Here is a 21,999-nt window from a genome sequence, read left to right as displayed (position 1 = left end):
TAGTTAATATTTAAATATTCAATAGTTAAGAACTGATTTTTTTTCCTGTGTGGATTTACATGAGAATGGAGTGGGAGTTGGTAAGGTTCCTATGTTCTGTCTTCAAATCTGCAATAAAAATATGTATTGTATTATTTTAAAGGACAGGCTACCATGATATAGAGTTGGAGAGAGACTGAGAGGAAATGTAAATAAGGCTTTACTGTGGGGGTAAATACTTGGAATGGCATATCAGCAGAACTGATAGTAAGTGAAACAGAACTAGAGTTGAAGCATTCTTGGGACAGATGAAAAGGGCAATGTTCAGCATTAGGAAGGGAGATGACTAGAGATTAAATATCATCAGCATTGACATGGTTGGTGGGGCAGCAGGGTAGGTTGTGTCGGATAAGTGGGCTTTATCCGCTTTCAATTATTATGTTAAGTATAAATTCAGATTTATTTTTATTGTGATGTTTGCCACAATTAAGTAATTGGTAGCTGAGGTACAACTAAAACTGACATTGTAATGTAATGGCATGGAGGTTGCAAAGCAATTGTATCATTGAAAATGTAGTCATCTAATTTCTCAACAATTTTTCCCATGATGCTACTGCAAATACTTGAGTTTAGTAGGAGTTTCTAGTGCCAGTTTGGTGACAAGGAGCTAGAACTCAGTCTGAGATTTGGAATGAGTCCTATCCCCTTAGTAAACTCCTCCATCTTGTCCCCATCCTTCCCTGTAGGACAAAACTCTGGGGCTGCTTTACTTGAGGCACAATATCGAGCCTACAAGGAGTAATCTTAGTGCTTCTACCCACTTTTAAAATCTAAATTTAACTAGGAGAAGGGGAAAAGTGCCATTGGGAGGAAGGGAATAAAGAACTTTGGAGAGAGGGAATGGTCGATAAACATTACTCAGACTGGGAAAGAAAAGAAAATGAACTGGTTGGGAAAGAAGATGAGCAAGAAAATGTAGAGAAGCTGGCAGTCAAAAGTTAAACTGAAGGAATGGCTGCAGCAAGGGTATGATTCTTTGTGAACAAGGTTGTGTGTGCTTGATGCAGAGATTGGAAGCGAGTATTCTGTTGAATCTTGCCAACACACTCCATTTGCTGTACATAGTAGACACAAAATTAATGATAACTTACACTATGAGGATTAGCTTTATATACTGTGATGTGAGACAGCGTCTTTTGTGTTTATAAATCTCTTGTATGCTAGACATTACAATGTACCAAGAAAGAAAAGCTAAATTTTCTTTTTGAATGAGTTTACACTTCTAAATTTAACTGTAAAAGAAAGCATGGTCATTTTCTGTTTATCACAGTATGTGAATTATGCTGTTAGATTACTCAGAATAATCTGCATTTGGTAAAATATGTCTATTTGGGGAGATAACCAATTTGAAGAAGTATACAGGAAAAAACCCCAAAACACCATCTTAAAGAACCGGATCCAGAGATCTAGCCCAGTCCCACCTTAAGCCTAAGACAGCAGGGAATACTGGTCTGGGCCGAGGTCCCTGGGAAGGTATATAACTAATCACCAAAAAAAGGAAAAACCAAAACAACTATTTTCTTTGTGCTCACACTACCCAAAACTCATTGAAAACTTTATGTATATTTTTTTAGTAAATTAGTAAATTTAGTAAATTAGACCGTATCGGCAAGCCTGGCGACGCGCAACCCCACAGTTTTTTTAGAGGGAGCCGTCCGGACTTCTCATCATTTACGGTCCAATTCAGTTTAACCAAATTCCTAAATAATGTTCAATTTTTGTAATTTTGCATTTTTTAAAGACTTTTTAAATTTTATAAATATCCCATGGACAGAAAATAGTCAGCTCGACACCCGGCCGATGTTTCGCTTCTGCTTCTTCAGGAGCTTGCAAAATTGAACCTCTCCCGCCAATTTTTTAAAAGGGACTCTGCTTCTTCAGGAGCTTACAAACTTAATTCTTGCCCGCCAATTTTTTAAGGCAACCTCTTCTCATAATCTTTACTGCCCAATATCCTGCACAAAAGGAAATTCAATAAGTGTATATTCTAAACCATTAATAACTTATCTTATGTTGGGAGAGCACTTCCGAACCTTCATCCTGGACAGTCCTTGTCTCGACTCACTTCCAACCAGACGGAAGCAGCAACCATTTTGACGTGAGTTGTACACTTTAAAGGAAACAGTGCATCAATCAGACAAGAGAACCGATAGCCAATCAAAATAGAGAAAACGTCAAAGACGTCATTTTGTCCATCAGCTGTCATCACAAATGAATCAAAGAAAAACATTCAGTTCTTGTTCTGCATTCAACCCTTTGGGTTGCAATGTGTGTAAGGCATTTATCCATTTCTGTTCAGCTTGCAAGAGTTTTTTATTTAGATCGCCCCCACGCCAATGTGGCAATATTTGCTGTATAACACATACTTTAAGATTTTCAAATCCATGTTCTTTATCTAAACAGTGAGGAACTAATGGAGCATTCAAACGTTTGGTGACTAAGCTAGAATGATGTTCAATCATCCTCACTTTTAATTGTCGTAGGGTTTTCCCCACATACAACATATGACACGGACAAATGATAATATAGATCACCCCTGTAGACATACAAGTAGTGTTCTGTTTCAAAGCAATGGTCAACGGGGGATTCTGTAATATTAATTGTGTAGTATCCATCATGATATTGCATACCGAGCATTTACCTCAAGCTTGGTGTCTCCCTGAATCATGTCTCATTTGTAAAGGTGTCGAATCCGAATGAACTATAGTTGGTCCTTAAGGCTAGATCCTTTAGTATAGGTGAACCTTGGAACGGCACCAAATTCCCCATGATTCTGGAGGATGTGCCAGTTTTGAAAAATTGCTTCTTTTATCACAGATGCCATTGGTATATAACTAGCCAGGCCCAGGGGAGAGAAAGAAGCCTAGAGAAAGTGAAATCTGCTAAACTGTAAGTTGTAATACTACTTATCCCAGGACAAGCAGGATGCTAGTCCTCACATATGGGTGACATCATTGATGGAGCCCTATTGCGGAAAACTTTCTGTCAAAGTTTCTAGAAACTTTTGACTGGCCCTGTGAGGCCACTGAGCATGCCCAGCATGCCGTGATATTCTCTGCCACAGGGGTCTCTCTTCAGTCTTCGTTTTTCCTCGCTGATGTAGGCATCGCGGAGCAGGAGCCTTGTGAGTTTTCTCACAGTATTTGCTGACTAAAAGTCACTTATTTTCTCATTAATTTTCTCCCACAAGGGATCTCTCAGATTTCCACCGGCTGGTGAGTAATCGTTGTCTCGTTTTTACTCCTTGAGTAAAAACTTTTTCTCTCATAATTTTTCCCTCATTTCATCAACGGCTGTCAATTTGAAAATAGCTACTGGATTTTAAAAAGTCCTATCTGTAATCGGACAATGTCCATTACAGACCCACACCTCGAGTTTGTCCTTTGTTTGGGGGACAAACATGATGTCACAACCTGCCCTAAATGTGCAGAAATGACTCCGAAGGGAAGAAAACTTCGCCAAGAGAAGATGGAGCATCTATTCCATCTACAACTTTTGCCTTCTCCCTCGACATCGACAAAATCGTCTCCGACCGGAGTCTCAAAACGAATAATATTGAAAAACATCATCCGGAGGGGTCGGGAGACCATCCATCGCCGATGACATCTATAGCATCGACGAGGTCAGTGGTCGAACACCGATTGAAACACCATCATAGACATCGACATACATTGACATCGGCGCTTCTCTCCCCGGAGGAACCGACCACTAAGCGGCCAAAACTTCAGGAAACACCACTATCGTCGACGCCGGGGCCTTCACCTCGCAAAGAAACACTAGTGGTCGAACCTCCACAGGGCTCTGTGGAAGGAGTATTGACACCTCCACCGCCACTGCATTAAGCTGCTCTGCCTGCACCAGCTGTTCCGCAGGAATTGTCGGATTTCATCTGGCAAGCGGTGCTCCAGGCCCTTAAGGAGCAGATGTCCATTCCGGCGCCGATGCCGGTGTCTACAACGATGCCGGTTCCCGAACCGATCCGGTACTACTACCGATGCCTGTGATTCCACCGAAGCCGATGACTATACCGATGCCAACTACTCCATCGATGGCAGTACCTACACCGATGCTGACGATTCCATCGATGCCGGTGCTTACACTGATGCCAGCACCACAGCCTAAAGTGATACCGGCATGACCCTCGATGACACAGACACCATCTTCGATGCCGGTCCCGATGCCATCGATGCCAATGACTCCTAGGGACCCAGCGCATCCAGAACTAGCACTATATCAACTCCTAATGAAGAGATTTGATGAAGTAGTCTGTGCTCTTCCTCCCAAGCTCCGAGAAGAACGGCCTGAAAGGATACCCCTCGATGACCCACAACCATGTCTTTCAAGGCTTCCTCGCCCACCTAGACCTTCTCCAATATCTCTTCATCAAGAAGATCCATACGATACTTGGGACGATGGGCATACAGACACTTCCTCTGAAGATTTTATGTCAGATCCTTCACCTCCAGACCCAAGGAAGAAATCTCCACTGGAGGATTTATCCTTTACAAATTTCATCCAGGATATGGCGGACACCATACCCGTCACCTTGGTGACTGAGAAAGATTCAAGGCAACAAACTTTGGAGGTTCTCCAATTTGTGGATCCTCCAAAGCAAATAGTAGCCATACCTGTCCATGACGTCCTCCTGGACTTACAGTATCGACTTTGGGAGCACCCATGCTCAGTGCCTGCTGTAAATAAGAGAATGGACACAACTTATTTGGTGCAGTCTGTTCCTGGCTACCAAAAGACACAGCTTCCACACCAATCGGTGGTGGTGGTGGAATCTGCACAAAAGAAGTCAACGCGGATATGACCACATTCCTCCACTCCCCCAGGAAAGGATCACAGATTCTTGGATTCCCTGGGAAGAAAGGTTTATCAAGAAGCCATGTTAAATACTAAAATATCATCTTACCAATTATACATGACTCAATATCAAAGAAATCTGTGGAAACAGATGCAAGAATTTATACCATCATTGCCACAGCAACATCAAGAAGCAGCCCAAGCAATTATTCACAAAGGTATTGAGGCTGGCAAGCACGAAGTCCGTGCTGCCTATGATGGGTTTGAAACAGCATCCAGAGTGGCAGCATCTGGAATAAGTGCAAGACGTTGGGCATGGCTTAAAGCCTTGGATCTCAGGCCTGAAGTCCAGGAAAAATTAGTTGTCCTCCCATGTCTTGGTGATAACCTTTTTGGTCCCAAGGTGCAAGATGTGGTTGCTCAATTGAAAGAGCACACAGAAACCCTGCGTCAACTTTCATTGATTCTGCAGGATCCAGCTACACAGTCATCTCGTCGGTTTCAAAGAAAAAACCTAGAAGGTCCTTCTATCGACAGAGGTGTTATTACCCTCCAACATCAAGGGACAGATCTACTAGGCCACAACAAAAAGCTCAGCCCAGACAACCTAGGGCGCCTAGGCCTCAACCTCCGCCACAGACTGGACCGGCTGCTGGCTTTTGAGGCCTTTCCCAGAGACCAAAGCCATCTCTTCAATCCTCATCCAGATCTTCCAGTAGGAGGCTGAGAATCCTACTTCTACAACTATTGGTTACGAATAACAACAGACCCATGGGTACTTGCAATAATATCTCGAGGTTACAAACCCAAGTTCCTCTCAATTCCAAGAGATTCTCCTCCAGGACCTCTTTCGCTAATAGGAAATCACATAATCCAATTGCAAGTAGAATTATCCACCCTTCTGAGAGCCAGGGCTGTACAGCCGGTGCCCCGGACTCAGCAGGGCAGAGAATTCTATTCCCGCTATTTCCTCATTCCAAAGAAAACCAGAGGCCTTCGTCCCATCCTAGACCTCAGAAATCTCAACAAATTTCTAAAGAAAGAAAAGTTCAGGATGGTTTCTCTAGGCACCATGCTTCCACTTCTTCAAACAGGAGATTGGCTTTGTTCTCTGGATCTTCAAGACGCTTACGCTCACATTCCAATATTCCCTCCTCATCGCAAGTATCTGCGCTTCATGGTGGATCATCAACATTTCCAATACAGAGTACTACCACTCGGACTTGCCTCTGCTCCCAGAGTATTCACCAAATGTCTGGCAGAAATAGCAGCACACTTGCACAAGGAAAGTGTCCATGTCTTTCCTTATTTAGATGACTGGCTCATCAGAAGTCAATCTCAACAAGGAGCTCTGGCTTCTCTCAGTCGAACAATTACTCTACTTCACTCCATGGGCTTTCTCATCAATTATCAAAAGTCCCATCTCACTCCATCTCACCTGCTTCAGTTCAGAGGAGCAGAATTGAACACCATCCTCTCAAAAGCTTTTCTACCCGAGGATTGGGCAGAAACACTTTCCCTACTGGCAAACTCGATTCACTCAAAGAAACAAGCGACAGCTCATCAGTTTCTAACCTTACTAGGCCACATGGCATCCACAGTTCATGTCACTCCTATGGCAAGGTTAGACATGAGGGTAACGCAATGGACTTCAAGATCACAATGGATCCAAGCCATTCAACCACTGTCCTCTCCAATTCAAGTAACCCACCAGCTACATTCCTCTCTACTTTGGTGGGCGAACAAGGACAATTTGCTTAAGGGCCTACCCTTCCAACAACCAGTCCCACAGCTAACTTTAACTACAGATGCATCCACCTTGGGTTGGGGAGCTCACATAAAATATCACCAAACCCAAGGTACTTGGACAAAACTGGAAGCAACATTTCAAATCAATTTCCTGGAACTTCGAGCTATACGTTATGCGCTGCATGCGTTTTAAGACTGCCTTTCACACAAGACTGTTCTGATCCAAACGGACAACACAGTAGCCATGTGGTACATCAACAAACAGGGAGGTACGGGTTCGTATCTCCTTTGTCAAGAAGCTGCACAGATTTGGGACTGGGCTCTGACACACTCAATGTTTCTCCGGGCCACTTATCTGGCAGGCATTCACAATGTAGTGGCAGATCGACTCAGTCGTCAGTTCCAACCACACGAATGGTCCCTGGATTCCTTAGTAACGACCAGGATATTGCAACGTTGGAGGCAACCAACAATAGACCTCTTTGCGTCACGCCTGAATCACAAAGTGGACACATTCTGCACTCTCTCCAGACAGAATCACCAAGGACGCCTTTGCTCGCCCTTGGAACTCAGGCCTTCTGTACGCGTATCCTCTGATACCGCTAATAACCAAAACTCTAGTGAAGCTACAACAGGACAAGGGGTCCATAATACTCATAGCCCCATATTGGCCTCGACAAGTATGGTTTCCCACACTTCTAGACCTCTCAATCAGGGATCCAATTCGCTTGGGTGTAGCTCCCACTCTCATAACTCAGGATCGGGGTCGGTTGTGCCATCCCAACCTTCAATCCCTATCCCTGACAGCATGGATGTTGAAAGCTTGATTTTACAACCACTCAATCTTTCAACCAATGTGTCTCAAGTGCTTATAGCTTCAAGTAAACCTTCAACACGGAAGAACTATTCTTCGAAATGGAAAAGATTTGCCTTGTGGTGCATGCAAAAGAGTATTGACCCTTTTTCCTGTCCCACAACTTCTCTATTAGACTACTTATGCCATCTTTCAGATTCTGGTCTCCAGACATCATCTGTAAGAGTACATTTAAGTGCATTCTCAGCTTACCATAACAAGATGGGAGATGCACCAATATCCATACAACCTCTTGACAGCAGGTTTATGAGAGGTTTAACTCAAACCACCAATTCGGCCACCAGTCACAGAATGGGACCTGAATCTGGGCTTAACAATACTCATGCGTTCTCCTTTCGAACCCATGAATTCCTGTGATGTTAAATTTCTCACATGGAAGACTATCTTCCTCATAGCCATTACATCGGCTAGAAGGGTTAGTGAGTTACAAGCACTTGTCACGTACTCACCCTATACAAAATTCCTACGTGACAGAGTGGTTCTCCGGACGCATCCAGAATTCCTTCCCAAAGTAGTTACGGAATTCCACTTGAACCAATCCATAGTTTTACCCACATTCTTTCCAAGACCTCATTCTCACCAAGGAGAACGGGCCTTACATTCCTTGGACTGTAAACGTGTGCTAGCATTTTACTTAGACCGCACTGTAGTCCACAGGAAATCCATTCAACTCTTTGTATCTTATGATTCTAACAAACCGGGTAAAGCAGTGGGTAAACATACTCTATCCAACTGGTTAGCAGATTGCATATAGTTTTGCTATGAAAAAGCAGGCCTTCCTCTCCAAGGGTGAGTAAAAGCGCATTCAGTAAGAGCAATGTCAACCTCAGTAGCACACTATCGTTCAGTGCCGATTCTTGACATATGTAAAGTAGCAACATGGAGTTCGCTTCACACCTTTGCAGCTCATTACTGTTTGGACAAGCAGGGATGACAAGATTCAGCCTTCGGACAATCTGTCTTAAAGAACTTGTTTCCAGTTTAATCCCAACTCCTTCTACATCCAATCTGCTGTGATCTTCGGCTGCCTCATTTTCACCAACAATACTTCACTGTTGCTTCACTACAAAATGACTCAGCCTCTAGCTTGCTAATCACCCATGTGTGAGGACTAGCATCCTGCTTGTCCTGGGATAAAGCAAAATTGCTTACCTTGTAATAAGTGTTATCCCAGGACAGCAGGATGTAATCCTCACAAAACCCACCCGCCACCCCGCAGAGTTGGGTCCGATACGTTTTATTATTTTATTTTTTGCTAAAGCTTATTGCTACATACGAGACTGAAGAGAGACCCCTGTGGCAGAGAATATCATGGCATGCTGGGCATGCTAAGTGGCCTCACAGGGCCAGTCAAAAGTTTCTAGAAACTTTGACAGAAAGTTTTCCGCAATAGGGCACCATCAATGATGTCACCCATATGTGAGGACTACATTCTGCTGTCCTGGGATAACACCTATTACAAGGTAAGCAATTTTGCTATTTGTGTTGAACTGTGAAGAATAGCAGAGCTGATTTGTTTGTTTTCTTGCCACTAATAAAGAAACTCATGCAAGATTTCTGCCAGAGTCCAGCCTGAATCTGTCCTCTGGCTTCCCTAAGATTGCTCAGGGCACCACACCAATCAATAAAATTATTTGTAATGAGAATCTAATATAATAGGTAGATTTTGTTTATACATTTGTTAAATGTAAACACATATTCATGGCTTTTAATTAAAAAAAATAACTTCTGCACTTTTATGCTAGTACATGCAATGCCAGTTTTTGTATGATAAAATCTTTCCTTTCTTCAGCTGGACTGAATATAGGCCCTGTCCCTGATGATGCATCCTCATTGTCTCAGCCGAGCATCAATCAGAGTTCTCGACCTTTGAGTGAAGAACAGCTCGATGGAATCCTCAGTCCAGAACTTGACAAAATGGTCACAGATGGTAAAATAAACATTCCTTCCACTAATATTTGTAATGAATTGTACCACTATGATTTGTGCAATATTGGGATAATTTTTGAAATTTATGTGAATAAATGTAACTACTGTTGTAGCAGTTTTCAAAAGCCTTTTACTCGAGTAAATCTTTTTAAAATAAGATCCTACATGTTTGGAAATGTTTAAAGAAACATAGTGGCTTCCGGGCATTGTCTTTTATTCTTTTTATTGCTCATTATGGAACATAATGCATTAAGAGGCATCCCCTGTCCATCCAGATGCAGAATTATCTTACAAAGGATACATTTGGAACTTCTGTGTACTCCAAAATGGTGTGCAGTTTTCCAAACTTAAGGCCTGAGTCACTAAGGTATTTCTCCCATTCTGTGTCTATGGGAAAATGCCTTGATGAATCAGGCCCTTATTTAGTTAGTTTTTGCTCCTATAAAGATTTTGAAAACATTTTGTGATTGATCTGTTTTTCTAGAACAAAAGTGTTAATTTACTTATTGTCTTTTAATTTACTATAGGTGCAATACTCGATAAACTGTACAAAATACCAGGTATAATTGTTTTTTTGTATATATTTTTAAATATTGATTATATTAGGAAACATATTTGGATTTTTTTTCCCTTTAATGTTTTATTTGGTTTTTTGATTGGTTTTTTTTGTTCTTTTTTCTTGATTTTTATTACAGAACTAGAAGGGAAAGATGTTGAAGATTTATTTACTGCTGTGCTGAGTCCTGTAACTTCTCAACCTCAACCTTTACCTCAGCCTGCACCACATCCACAACTGATGCCCTTGCACAGTCAGGGTATGTGCCTGCTGTCCTAACACACAGAGTACCAATATTTCAAAATTAAAAACATGTATAGTATATACCTGTAATTACGGGTAATGCAGATGTGCAGACCAATATTTTCATTTCAGGAGTTGTGTGGAGGTCATTTTTTGATTCATTTAATGTTTGTTTTGGTCATTTGCTGAACCAAAATAAACATGACCCTCCTTCACCTCAAAAATCAAACCAAAACTGGTCCTCCCAGGTCCTACTACTGCTTCTGGAACCTCCTTGGACCCTTCTGATCCCCCTTCTCCCTACTCCCCTGCCAATAAGATGGGGCTCAGGCTGAGCTTAGCACCATTTTGACATCACTTTGGCACCAGTCTCTGGGCTGAGCAACATTTTTAAAGTATCACAGTAGGGCAGGAGTGATCCTTTTTTTGCTACAGGATCCCCATGGAAGGGGCAAATAGGGACCAGGGATGTGCCCAGTTCTGGCTTCTTTAAGAAGGGCAGAGGGGATTGGAGGGGCTAGGGGAGGGCCCAACTGGGCATGGCTTAGGCCAGCTAGGTAGGCCCCGGTTAGTGGGTGAGGGCTGTCGAGGTTTTTTTCCCCATGGCACATATGGCATGTTATTTGCTGAAACGAAAAACACCCAAAAGTATTTGGTTGTTTTTTTAGGCACATGCATTCATTTTGGGTGAAATGAGTCAGAATGAAAATGGGGTATTTCTTTATCTTTATCTATATTAAAATTTGTTAATCACCTAAGAAAAAACTAGGTGATGTACAAAAATATAACATTCATAAATTAGATAAAGCAAAGGTTAAAAACACTCAATAAAACAAGTACATAAAATAAAATTCAGAAATTCATAATGAATCAAAGGGAATCATATGCATTCAGAATATAATGTGTAAACTAATAGAAGTATACTTATTTGAAAATAAATGGTTTTAGCATACATTTAAATGTTTTTACACAATCCAAATATCTCTTTGGGTAACAAATTCTAAAATAAGAGCAGTGACAGAATAAGCAGTCCCTTGAACAGTTAAACATGCTCTCCGAGCTGAAGGGATTTTAAATGAATGCACATGTCTAATTGGTGGTAATAATGTTACAGAAAATGAAACAAAGGCTCAATGTAATAAAGAGTTTTTCCAGTTTTGTTTCTATAGAATAATGCTTAGCACATCTGCTCCTAAATTAGTGGTATTTAAAGACTAGTGTTCTCCTAATTCTACTTTTAAACATTTTGTGTGAATAATTGAAATACTTTTCAAATTATATGAATATATTTACAATTTATGGAATATTGTATCTTATTTACTGCATGACTTTATATCTTTGTAAGCTATTAGGGAATATTTTATCCTAAATTGTGTATTTGCTGTATTTATTTCTTCCAATTCATTAGTATCTCAGTGTAGTCGAGTAGTCTTCTTAAGTATTGGAACATGCTGCACTATTTTTCTTCTAGTAAATTAATCTCTCTATAAGAGTTGAAATTGTTAGTCAAATTATTAGCAAGTGGTCTAAACTAGCTCAATTTCTTTGCTATTTTACAACCTAAGGTCTATTTTTTCTTTTTTCTTTTCTCTTGTTACTCTTCTGTCCTGTATCTTTAATTAGAAGGCATTGGGCTTTTTGTATGAGATTACTATATTGATGTTATGCCCCAGTATATTGCTGAGGCTAGGCTTTTGTGGAACCTCCCTTGCAGGGCTAAATCATATATTTGGGGTTTAAACCTATAGTGCCAGCAGTAATCTGTTTATGTATGTTGGCAATGCACTGGCAAGAAACATTAACACCAGACAGACACAAAGGATTTATCTGTTTTTGTTTTGGAGTTGCTGGCTAACCCAACAAACAACTTAGTAGCATATTAGATGACTTCAGAAAGGCAGGCCAGCCTATTCAGTCTCTCAATTATTCCTGTCCACACTGCAATTATGTATTCCAGCTTCCAACCATACAAATGACTGCTTAGACGATATCTCTCCTGATCCAGGATATTTTTGTTTTTGGTTTCCTCATTTGTAATCTGTGATCTTAGACAAATGAGTATACAAGATCCCCACTTGATTTGTGGCTATAGTTAAAGTGTTCACATCCATCACCCCTCTTCTCATGTCTGTTCACACTGCCATCTAGTAGAATTAAACTTCATTTCTTATTTTTATAAATATGGGCTATGTATCTTTTGTTGATCAGCAAAATTCCTTTATTTATTATTTATTTATTTTATACTTTTTTTATACCGACCTTCATGAAAAATATCATATCAAATTGGTTTACAGGGAACAGAGTGATAAAACATTAACCTTAACATAAACAAAGTTGCAAAAAAAGTTACAATAAAACAGGGGTAATGGGGCTAAGGAGGAGAAGACGCTAGAAGCAGAAAGAGTAACTCAGTAACAAAAACAGTGCTGTAACAGTGTCTGAGATGGTGTGTATTGAGTTAGAAGTCTCAATAAGTGTGACATAGTTGTGACATATATCCGTGACATAACTGAAGCTGGTCTAGTTACAGGACTTATATCCGCGACATATTCCGTGACATGGCTGGTGATGGTCTAGTTACGGGGAAGGCTTGTAGAAACAGCCAGGTCTTAAGTTTGGCTTATTTGGGGCCTCATTTTCCAAAGAGTTACCGCGCGCGATACGGCTGTACCGCCTGCGCTAAATTCGCGAACCGCGATAACAAGCATATATCGCGGTTCGCGAATGCAAATATGGAATAATGTATTCAGGGGGCGGAGTTGGGGCGGGGCAAATGTAAAGTAGGCAGGAGGTACCGCGTGGCGCGAAACCCGCGGCGGTGTTAGCGCGGACGTATCGCGTGGCGCGAACCCTGCGGCGGTGTTAGCGCGGCTCCTAACGCGGCCAATAACTACAACCCTTTCAAATGCGATACAGTCTATCGCGGCGCACAGCGCGCAGCGCGCTACTAGCGCGTTGAACGAAAATTTGCCAAACCAATCCCCATAGACCTACAAATGTAGAGCTGGCCAATAAAAAGGCCTGTTCTTAGTAGGTGAATCTGCTCCACACATCCACAGTGTATGGGGCAGGTGCAAGCCATGGCTGACCAGGCCCAACGCAGACGCAGACGCCAGGATGTTGGTCGACGTCGCCATCGTTACAGGCATAGGATCCATCTGCCACGAACCACATTGCTGGGAACGCCAGAGGATGTAGTCATCAGCAGATATCGCCTCAGCACTCGTGCCATCATGGAACTATATGGAGACATACGAGGTGCCCTTGAGGCCCGAACCCGAAGGAGCCGTGCCATCCCCGGCCTGACCAAACTCTTGGCAGCCCTGCATTTCACAGCAAGTGGCTCCTTCCAATCCACGGTAGCTGTCGTGGGTGGCATGTCACAGAGCACCTTTTCCCGGTGTCTGCACCAGGTCATTGCAGCTGTTATGGACCGCATGCCTCGCTACATAGCATTCCCACGCAACAGACAGGACCTGATGGACCTCAAGCGTGGTTTCTATGCCGTTGCCCACTTTCCAAATGTCATTGGAGCTATTGACTGCACCCATGTGGCCATCGTTCCACCCCGTGAAACGGAGGCAGCCTACCGCAACAGGAAGCAGTTCCACTCCCTCAACGTGCAAGTGGTGTGTGATGCTGGAATGCGGATCCTCTCGGTGATGTCCAGATTCCCGGGGTCAGCGCACGATGCCTTCGTACTCAGGCAATCAGCTCTGTATCGCAAATTCGAAGATGGCCTGTATGGCGATGGTTGGCTTGTAGGTAAGATCCACGTTAACATACATATCACATGTTTGCAAGGGTCATCTCTGTAATGGCACACAAAGGTGATGTAGACGCCTGTTGTGATGGAGTCACAGGTCCCCATCACAACAGACCTGAGTGGGACATTGTGTTACTGAAAGTGGCGTAATGGCTCAGGCACCCAACTATGTACCATTGGCTGCCAAGCACAAACTATGCAGTACGCCCTGTATGTGGCATGGCTTGCTCACCTCACCGCACAGGTGGACAGCCGACACATATTGGGTGGAGCCATGGCTACTGGCAGTGTGCAAGATGAATTGAGACCTGTCATGTGAGAGCAGCTCACATCCACAGGTGTTAGTGTGCCCCTGACGTTCCTGAGACCTTGCATGAACATCTCTACTCAGTTGTGCACATTGAGGGGCAGCCAGTTGACACCATGTATGTTGTTGGGTAGGCATACCGACAGAGAAGGTGTACCTGAGCACATATGTCAGTACACAATGACTGGAGTGCATACTGCATATGATTTCAACACAGGGACGTCAGGACAGTGGTGTAATGCACCAACCGCATACACAGAGCTGACATACATCTCACTGTTTAGGGGCCCTTCACGTGCTATAACGCCTAATAGCCACACACCAGCTGTGTGGCAAAGCAATCCTGACACCACACACATAAGGTGTAGGGGAACAGGAATGGGCTGCCTCGTGCCATCCGGTTCAACTGCATGTATTGAGCACATACATCCATGGGACAGAAACATAAGTATGTGTAATCTGTTCCCTATGTCATTGCTACAGGAGACGCAGCCTATGGATGCAGGCCCTGGCTGATGACCCCGATCCCCCAGCCTGCCACAGAACAACAGCTGGCCTATAATCGGTCCTTAACTGCTACCCCGCATGGTCATCGAACGTACCATCGGCCTTTTGAAGAGCCGCTTCCGATGCTTGGACAAGAGTGGTGGAGCGCTACTGTATGCCCCCCACAAGGTTGCTCAAATAACCCTGCTTTGCTGTGTGTTCCATAATGTGGCTCTTCGCCATGGAATACCTGTGGCTATAGCCCCAGACCTCAGACCTGATCCCCCATGTGCGCGGGCACGACGGCATGACAACACACTCAGGGGCAGCCAGGTTCGGCAACACCTTATACAGACACACTTTTAAGGGTGGCATGGGGCAGACCCCTGCCCCAGACGGCCTGTTTGCCCACCGATGGGTTAGGAAATAGGTCAGTGTGCAGAGCTCCTGTCAGTCTGCTACGTGCTTCACCTGCTATGTGTGTCCACCCAACAACTGTGTGGGGTGCTGGCCTGCCACAGAGGATGGAGGCCTTAATAGGGTGGGGAAGCGCTGCCTCAAGCCTCTGCTGAGGTGCTGTATGTGTGATACCTATTCTGTGCCATTGGGCTAAGCACTTGCTACATACTCTGGGTTGCTGTGCAGTGCACCTCTGCCATCCAAGGTGTACCACACACCTGTGTCATTCCAGATATGGCACACATTATCTGATGGAGTTACCCAGCAACACAGTGCACCCCAGCAGCAAAGACGAGCTACCTGGCCATGCATGCTCCTGGAAGCAGCACACACACATGCTGTCAGTCCCCCTCATGATATAGATGGCCCCTGTTGGGACACACAGCCACCATTTAATGCAGGCCGGACATACTCCCGTCATGACATCTCACCTGAAGAAAGTGTCAGCAGTGCTGGCTGCACGGAGCTGTGGGCTGGGGCTACCCAGCCACCCTACGCATTCTTGCCTACAAAGGTGCTGGCCTGACTGTTGGCATGTGATGGGGAGGACAGCGTGTCAGGCAGGGCGAGAAAGCAATGGCTGACCCTATCATCTATGGGGACCCCAGACATGGCTGTTCATGCAGGCTTGGCCAGAACTCCACTATTATTTAACACCTAACAGTCAACACACCTCACCATAGATAGGACTATTAGCTACCCCTTACAATGTGATTATATATACTTATCGTGTTTTCCTTTTCATATGTTGCCTTCTTACTCCAAATTCCATATTCCGCTGTTACATGTAACAGCTTTTTCTGCACTATTGTTCAAGTGTAAGCTTATTTTGCACTCCTGTGTCATGTGAACCAGCATGATGGGACCATTGTCAGGAATGTTGGGATCTAACAAACTGAAATAAATAAGCACAATAAATAAAGGATTCCTCATACTGGAAGCATGTGTGGCTCATAACGTATGTAGGGTACAGTGGCCTGTCGCCCTCATACTGTACGGTATAATGGTACACAGGGCAGGAAGGTGACCGATTGGGCTGCGGATTGGTCTGCGCTCTGACCATAACCACGCCTCCCCCCCAGTCTGGCCACAAGATATGCCAACCCATCCCCCCCAGCTTGTGTGACTGGGACAGGTTGCTGTGTTGCCACTATCTGACAATGATGGTGCTGCCCACTGCAGCACCCCATACCAGGATGGCATCTCGGGGTACAGGTGGTACCTCGGCTCTGCATTACACACACACACCCCCCTCACCACCATCCACTCTTGCTTTGGCCCTCAAGCATGAGCCCATGCAGATGTACACCTGGAGCCTACAGGTACTGTACCTTATGAGGGTGCACCCGTCTGGCAGCACGTGAGCTGGCTGCACCCAGCGATGTCTTCCACAAGGGGATACAAGGAGGGCCAATGGTGCCATCAGCCCCTGCCATGGCTGGTCACAGTGTTCATATACCGCACACTTGGCCAAGCAAATGTGCATCCGTAACAATTGTGCCACCTGCTGCACCACAGTTGTATGGTCCTGGTTTCCACTAGCTGGGTATGCAGACATTAAACAGGCTGCACGGTACATGCTGTATGTTCTGACATGGCTACCTGTTGTTAATGAGGTGGAATGTGTCAGTGACACAAGATGTGCCTAAGGGTGTTGAAAAATACCATCACAGTGTTCAGTGTTGCACTTGGCCTCTGCCTCAGTGCATACACGGGCCACACAGTGCCATGGACATGGAGGCAACACCGTACACCATGTATGGCAAGCGTTCGACAGGTGACAGCTTCCTGATGTCCACGTACAGTGGAAAACCATCATTCATGGATTGTGTCCTCCATGGGTGCACCAACAGGGTCCTTAGTAATGCCATGAATACAGAACTGTGTGAGACCCAGTGATACAGATCTTCAGTATAATCTACTGAATTAGAACAGGACAACAATCATTCACATGCTGCAGAACCCCAGTGTACCTCCCTCCCTACAGGTGTGCTGGTCAGGCAGACGGTGACAGCTAACCAATGTGGCACACACATCATCATCAGTAGAACATTACTGTTTCCACATGCTGAATGACCTGTGGCACTGCCTGACAGGCCATATGTGTAGGAGACCCCCTTTACCTTGCTTCCCAAGTATGTGGTGCACAGGAGCTGGTGCACAGTGGTGGTACCAGTACTGCTAACTGCGCTGTGTGCAGGCATATAGGGAATAAGGGCCACACATGGACCTACATGTCCCTCCGCGTGACATAGATGCACCCATATTGGTACGTTGGGAGGGTAGGCGTCCCATCCACATGATGTCCCTCAAAAAAGGCTTGCAGGTACAGGAGCTTCACAACAGGGTTTGTGGCACAATGGTTGTGAGGTGCCTACATAACATGATGGTGACACAGGTCACACAGTCTGTGTATAATGTCTGCTGAAAATGATGTGTGAGCAACATTGTATACCTGTAACTGTCGCAACTGCACACCTGTAGGAAGGAAAGTCCACTGGGGTTCTGCAGCATGTGAATGATTGTTGTACTGTTGAGGGACAGTTATGTCTAACGAATATCTGTCACAACTGACCGATACCTCTGACTGCCCTGTACTGGTTAGCCAATCAACATGCCCTATCACCAAGGACAGTCCACCTTGGTGAGTGGCTGGCATATGTGTGTGTAGTGACCTAACATATGTGAGGACACAGTAGGACTCTGGACCACACAGTGTGGGCCATCAGATGGTGGGCCATGGGCACCATTGGAACAGGTAAGGGAGGAGCCATGCACACCCCACAGCTAGGAGATGGCACCAGAGGGATGTGTGCCACTATGGATGGGGACCCCTTGTTGCGATACCTGCACCTTTCAGAGCCACAAAATCCTACATGGGTGAGCAACAGTGACTGCACAACAGCAGTCACCACATCAGTGTGCACATGGACACCCGCTAAACACACTTAAGGGCTGTTAACCATACCTTACACCGCTTGCACCCTGTACACAGCTATGGCGATTGTGCATTAACATTGTTCCCCTCGCCGTACAACTGACAGCCCACTTAGCTGGCTGCTGACAGTCTGTGCAACTGCTGTCATACACAGCATGCAGATAGCAACATTACCCTTCCCCTGCCACACCTGTCAGGGGCCCACAACCTTAATGCTACATGCGTGCCTAGACGATGGTGTTCCTGGAACACAACCATGCTGCCATGGTGGGGATGTACAACGATGTATGGGATTGCACAGAGTACAGCTGGAAAGGCCTACACAGTATTGTATGCCAATGGTGCCTGGAAATGGAAAGTGTGCCTGCGCTACCACTATCATGGATGTCGTGCATGCCAACCTCCCAGTCAGTCACCCAGCAGTGGTGAAAGCAATCGCCCACTTACCTGCAGAGGTGAGAGACTACCTAGGAGCCATCGTCAGCTAGTACCTTATCATCAGTTAACCTTACTTACGTGGTGTGTGTAATGCCGAGATAGGTACAATACTGCACCCTGGTCAGATATCCATGTCTGGACTCTTCACCGACATCAGTGCATGACATGAGCAGTCCCATTGCAATCCACAGCTGGCCACCCCTTCCCCTTTCCTCACAGATCAGGAGTGCTGCCATACATCAGCACACTCCATTACTGTGCATTCCCTGTACTGAGGAACAATACGTCTACTACTGTTAGGGACATGTCTGGTACTGCCCTATGTTGAACTCTGTAAGGTATGTGACAGAGAGATGCACAGGTAGCAATACTGAATGTCAGGCAGGGGCCAGTTTGAACACTCAGTATTGGTGCAATGTGGGATACAACATGCAAGGTGTGGCGGGGGTACACCAACAGCACATTAGGAACATGACACGGACACAATAGGTGGCAGGTTAAACAGGATATTTATTCGTGACAACATTCAGCAGGGTATAGACAAGTATTACGGCAGCAGGAACAGCATACAATTTATGTTCCTAGATATTCATGATCTGCAAGTACTAGATAGCTAATGGATCCAAAGTGATCCAATTCCGGACTACATCACTCCACCATCAGCAGTATTTACACATATGCAGGCAGTGGGTGTTATGAGTACAGGCAAAGCATGATTACCTAGGAACAGGAAGTGGCACCCCAATAGCTCAGATACCGTAATACATTGATTACCGCTGGTCAGTATACAATGAGTAGACAGGCATAGGCCCCAGGCAGTCCAAGTTGAAAGAGTGCACTGAAAGAGGACAGCCTGACAGGCCAGCCAGCAGAGTGAAAGTCCAGGCCCCAGGCAGTCCAAGTTGAAAGAGTGCACTGAAAGAGGACAGCCTGACAGGCCAGCCAGCAGAGTGAAAGTCCAGGCCCCAGGCAGTCCAAGTTGAAAGAGTGCACTGAAAGAGGACAGCCTGACAGGCCAGCCAGCAGAGTGAAAGTCCAGGCCCCAGGCAGCCCAAGTTGAAAGAGTGCACTGAAAGAGGACAGCCTGACAGGCCAGCCAGCAGAGTGAAAGTCCAGGCCCCAGGCAGTCCAAGTTGAAAGAGTGCACTGAAAGAGGACAGCCTGACAGGCCAGCCAGCAGAGTGAAAGTCCAGGCCCCAGGCAGTCCAAGTTGAAAGAGTGCACTGAAAGAGGACAGCCTGACAGGCCAGCCAGCAGAGTGAAAGTCCAGGCCCCAGGCAGCCCAAGTTGAAAGAGTGCACTGAAAGAGGACAGCCTGACAGGCCAGCCAGCAGAGTGAAAGTCCAGGCCCCAGGCAGTCCAAGTTGAAAGAGTGCACTGAAAGAGGACAGCCTGACAGGCCAGCCAGCAGACAAGGTACCCAGCGGTTCAGCATGTCGGCAGCAGGCAAACACATGAAGGGTCTGGCTACAGCAGTGAAGGGTCAGGACCAGACAGCAGCAGGAGGCCCAGGAGCAGCAGGAGGCCCAGGAGGACACAGCAGCAGGAGGCCCAGGAGCAGCAGGAGGCCCAGGAGGACACAGCAGCAGGAGGCCCAGGAGGACACAGCAGCAGGAGGCCCAGGAGCAGCAGGAGGCCCAGGAGGACACAGCAGCAGGAGGCCCAGGAGCAGCAGGAGGCCCAGGAGGACACAGCAGCAGGAGGCCCAGGAGGACACAGCAGCAGGAGGCCCAGGAGCAGCAGGAGGCCCAGGAGGACACAGCAGCAGGAGGCCCAGGAGCAGCAGGAGGCCCAGGAGGACACAGCAGCAGGAGGCCCAGGAGGACACAGCAGCAGGAGGCCCAGGAGCAGCAGGAGGCCCAGGAGGACACAGCAGCAGGAGGCCCAGGAGCAGCAGGAGGCCCAGGAGGACACAGCAGCACATGGCTGTTGGAGACATGAGGCACAGATCGCACCACACAACCAGCATTAACATTCCATCAGCAGACCGGTCATCCTACAGCACACTGCCAGAATGTGCAGGCCTTGAAACAGAAGGTGGCAGACAGCAGAGTGGCACAGCGGATGGCGGTGGCAGACAGCAGAGTGGCACAGCGGATGGCGGTGGCAGACAGCAGAGTGGCACAGCGGATGGCGGTGAGCCAGGTGAGCAGGTGGGTGGGGGCATTGCATGGTGCCTCCACCTCCATCTCGACGGCACTGCCCCTCTGTAGGGAGCAGCCAGCGGGACACCCTCTTCCATCTCGACGGCACTGCCCCTCTGTAGGGAGCAGCCAGCGGGACACCCTCTTCCATCTCGACGGCACTGCCCCTCTGTAGGGAGCAGCCAGCGGGACACCCTCTTCCATCTCGACGGCACTGCCCCTCTGTAGGGAGCAGCCAGCGGGACATCCTCTTCCATCTCGACGGCACTGCCCCTCTGTAGGGAGCAGCCAGCGGGACACCCTCTTCCATCTCGACGGCACTGCCCCTCTGTAGGGAGCAGCCAGCGGGACATCCTCTTCCATCTCGACGGCACTGCCCCTCTGTAGGGAGCAGCCAGCGGGACACCCTCTTCCATCTCGACGGCACTGCCCCTCTGTAGGGAGCAGCCAGCGGGACATCCTCTTCCATCTCGACGGCACTGCCCCTCTGTAGGGAGCAGCCAGCGGGACACCCTCTTCCATCTCGACGGCACTGCCCCTCTGTAGGGAGCAGCCAGCGGGACATCCTCTTCCATCTCGACGGCACTGCCCCTCTGTAGGGAGCAGCCAGCGGGACATCCTCTTCCATCTCGACGGCACTGCCCCTCTGTGGGGTGTGCATCACAGTGTTGATTGGGTGTACCTGCCCATACCCCGTTTATGGGCCATGTTGGTCCCCTCAGGGCCCCTTGCCACGTCCCGATGGTCCGCTGGGTGGTGGCATTTTCTTCGGTGGACGGCCCCTGCGGCCTCGGGACACTGAGGGACTTGGCTGGGGCGTTGAGGTTGCCGAGGACGAGGCCTGCACATCTGGCAGCCGCTGCAGAATCTGCATCAGGATGTTGTTCTGTGTGGCTATCGCTCCTGCGATGCTGTTGCCTGCAGTCGTGATGTTGTTGGCTGCACTCGTGACTGCAGCACACAATACCTGGTTGTCCCGCCGCTGCTGCCGCCATGCTCGCCTCAGGGCACGCATCTCCAGCACTATGCGTTCCAAGCCTCCATCAGCCACTGGTTCCAGTTGGACAGGTGGCACTGCTGGCGGTTCCTCCGGTCCGAGGGGATGTCCCATGGCCATTGGTGGCGCAGCTCCCGCTGCAGAGCTGCATGGGGACATTAGCGGTGTGGGTTGGATGGGCGGGGTAGCCAGTGAGGTCCCCAGGATGCCTGCCCGCGGAGGAGTGTGGGGGGGGGCCCCACTCAAACTCCGCAAAGGCCTCAGG

The 21,999-nt window shown here is 46.8% G+C and overlaps 1 protein-coding gene across 8 annotated transcripts in view; it reads left to right on the top strand.

Moving 5' to 3' along the window:
* The window catches only part of KMT2C (lysine methyltransferase 2C), a 979,844-nt gene that overhangs the window by 600,766 nt on the left and 357,079 nt on the right, over window positions 1-21,999 (top strand). For all 8 annotated transcript variants that reach the window (XM_029588444.1, XM_029588443.1, XM_029588442.1 and 5 more), the window contains 3 exons: window positions 9,264-9,401; window positions 9,928-9,960; window positions 10,096-10,215. In XM_029588444.1, coding sequence (XP_029444304.1) covers window positions 9,264-9,401; window positions 9,928-9,960; window positions 10,096-10,215 — 291 coding nt within the window. The remainder of the gene's footprint in view (window positions 1-9,263; window positions 9,402-9,927; window positions 9,961-10,095; window positions 10,216-21,999) is intronic.

This window comes from Rhinatrema bivittatum, chromosome 2, assembly GCF_901001135.1.
Source record: "Rhinatrema bivittatum chromosome 2, aRhiBiv1.1, whole genome shotgun sequence".
In the NCBI taxonomy this organism is placed as follows: domain Eukaryota; kingdom Metazoa; phylum Chordata; class Amphibia; order Gymnophiona; family Rhinatrematidae; genus Rhinatrema; species Rhinatrema bivittatum.
Note: the sequence above shows the minus strand (reverse complement) of the source record. Positions and strands in the feature narration are given on the sequence as shown.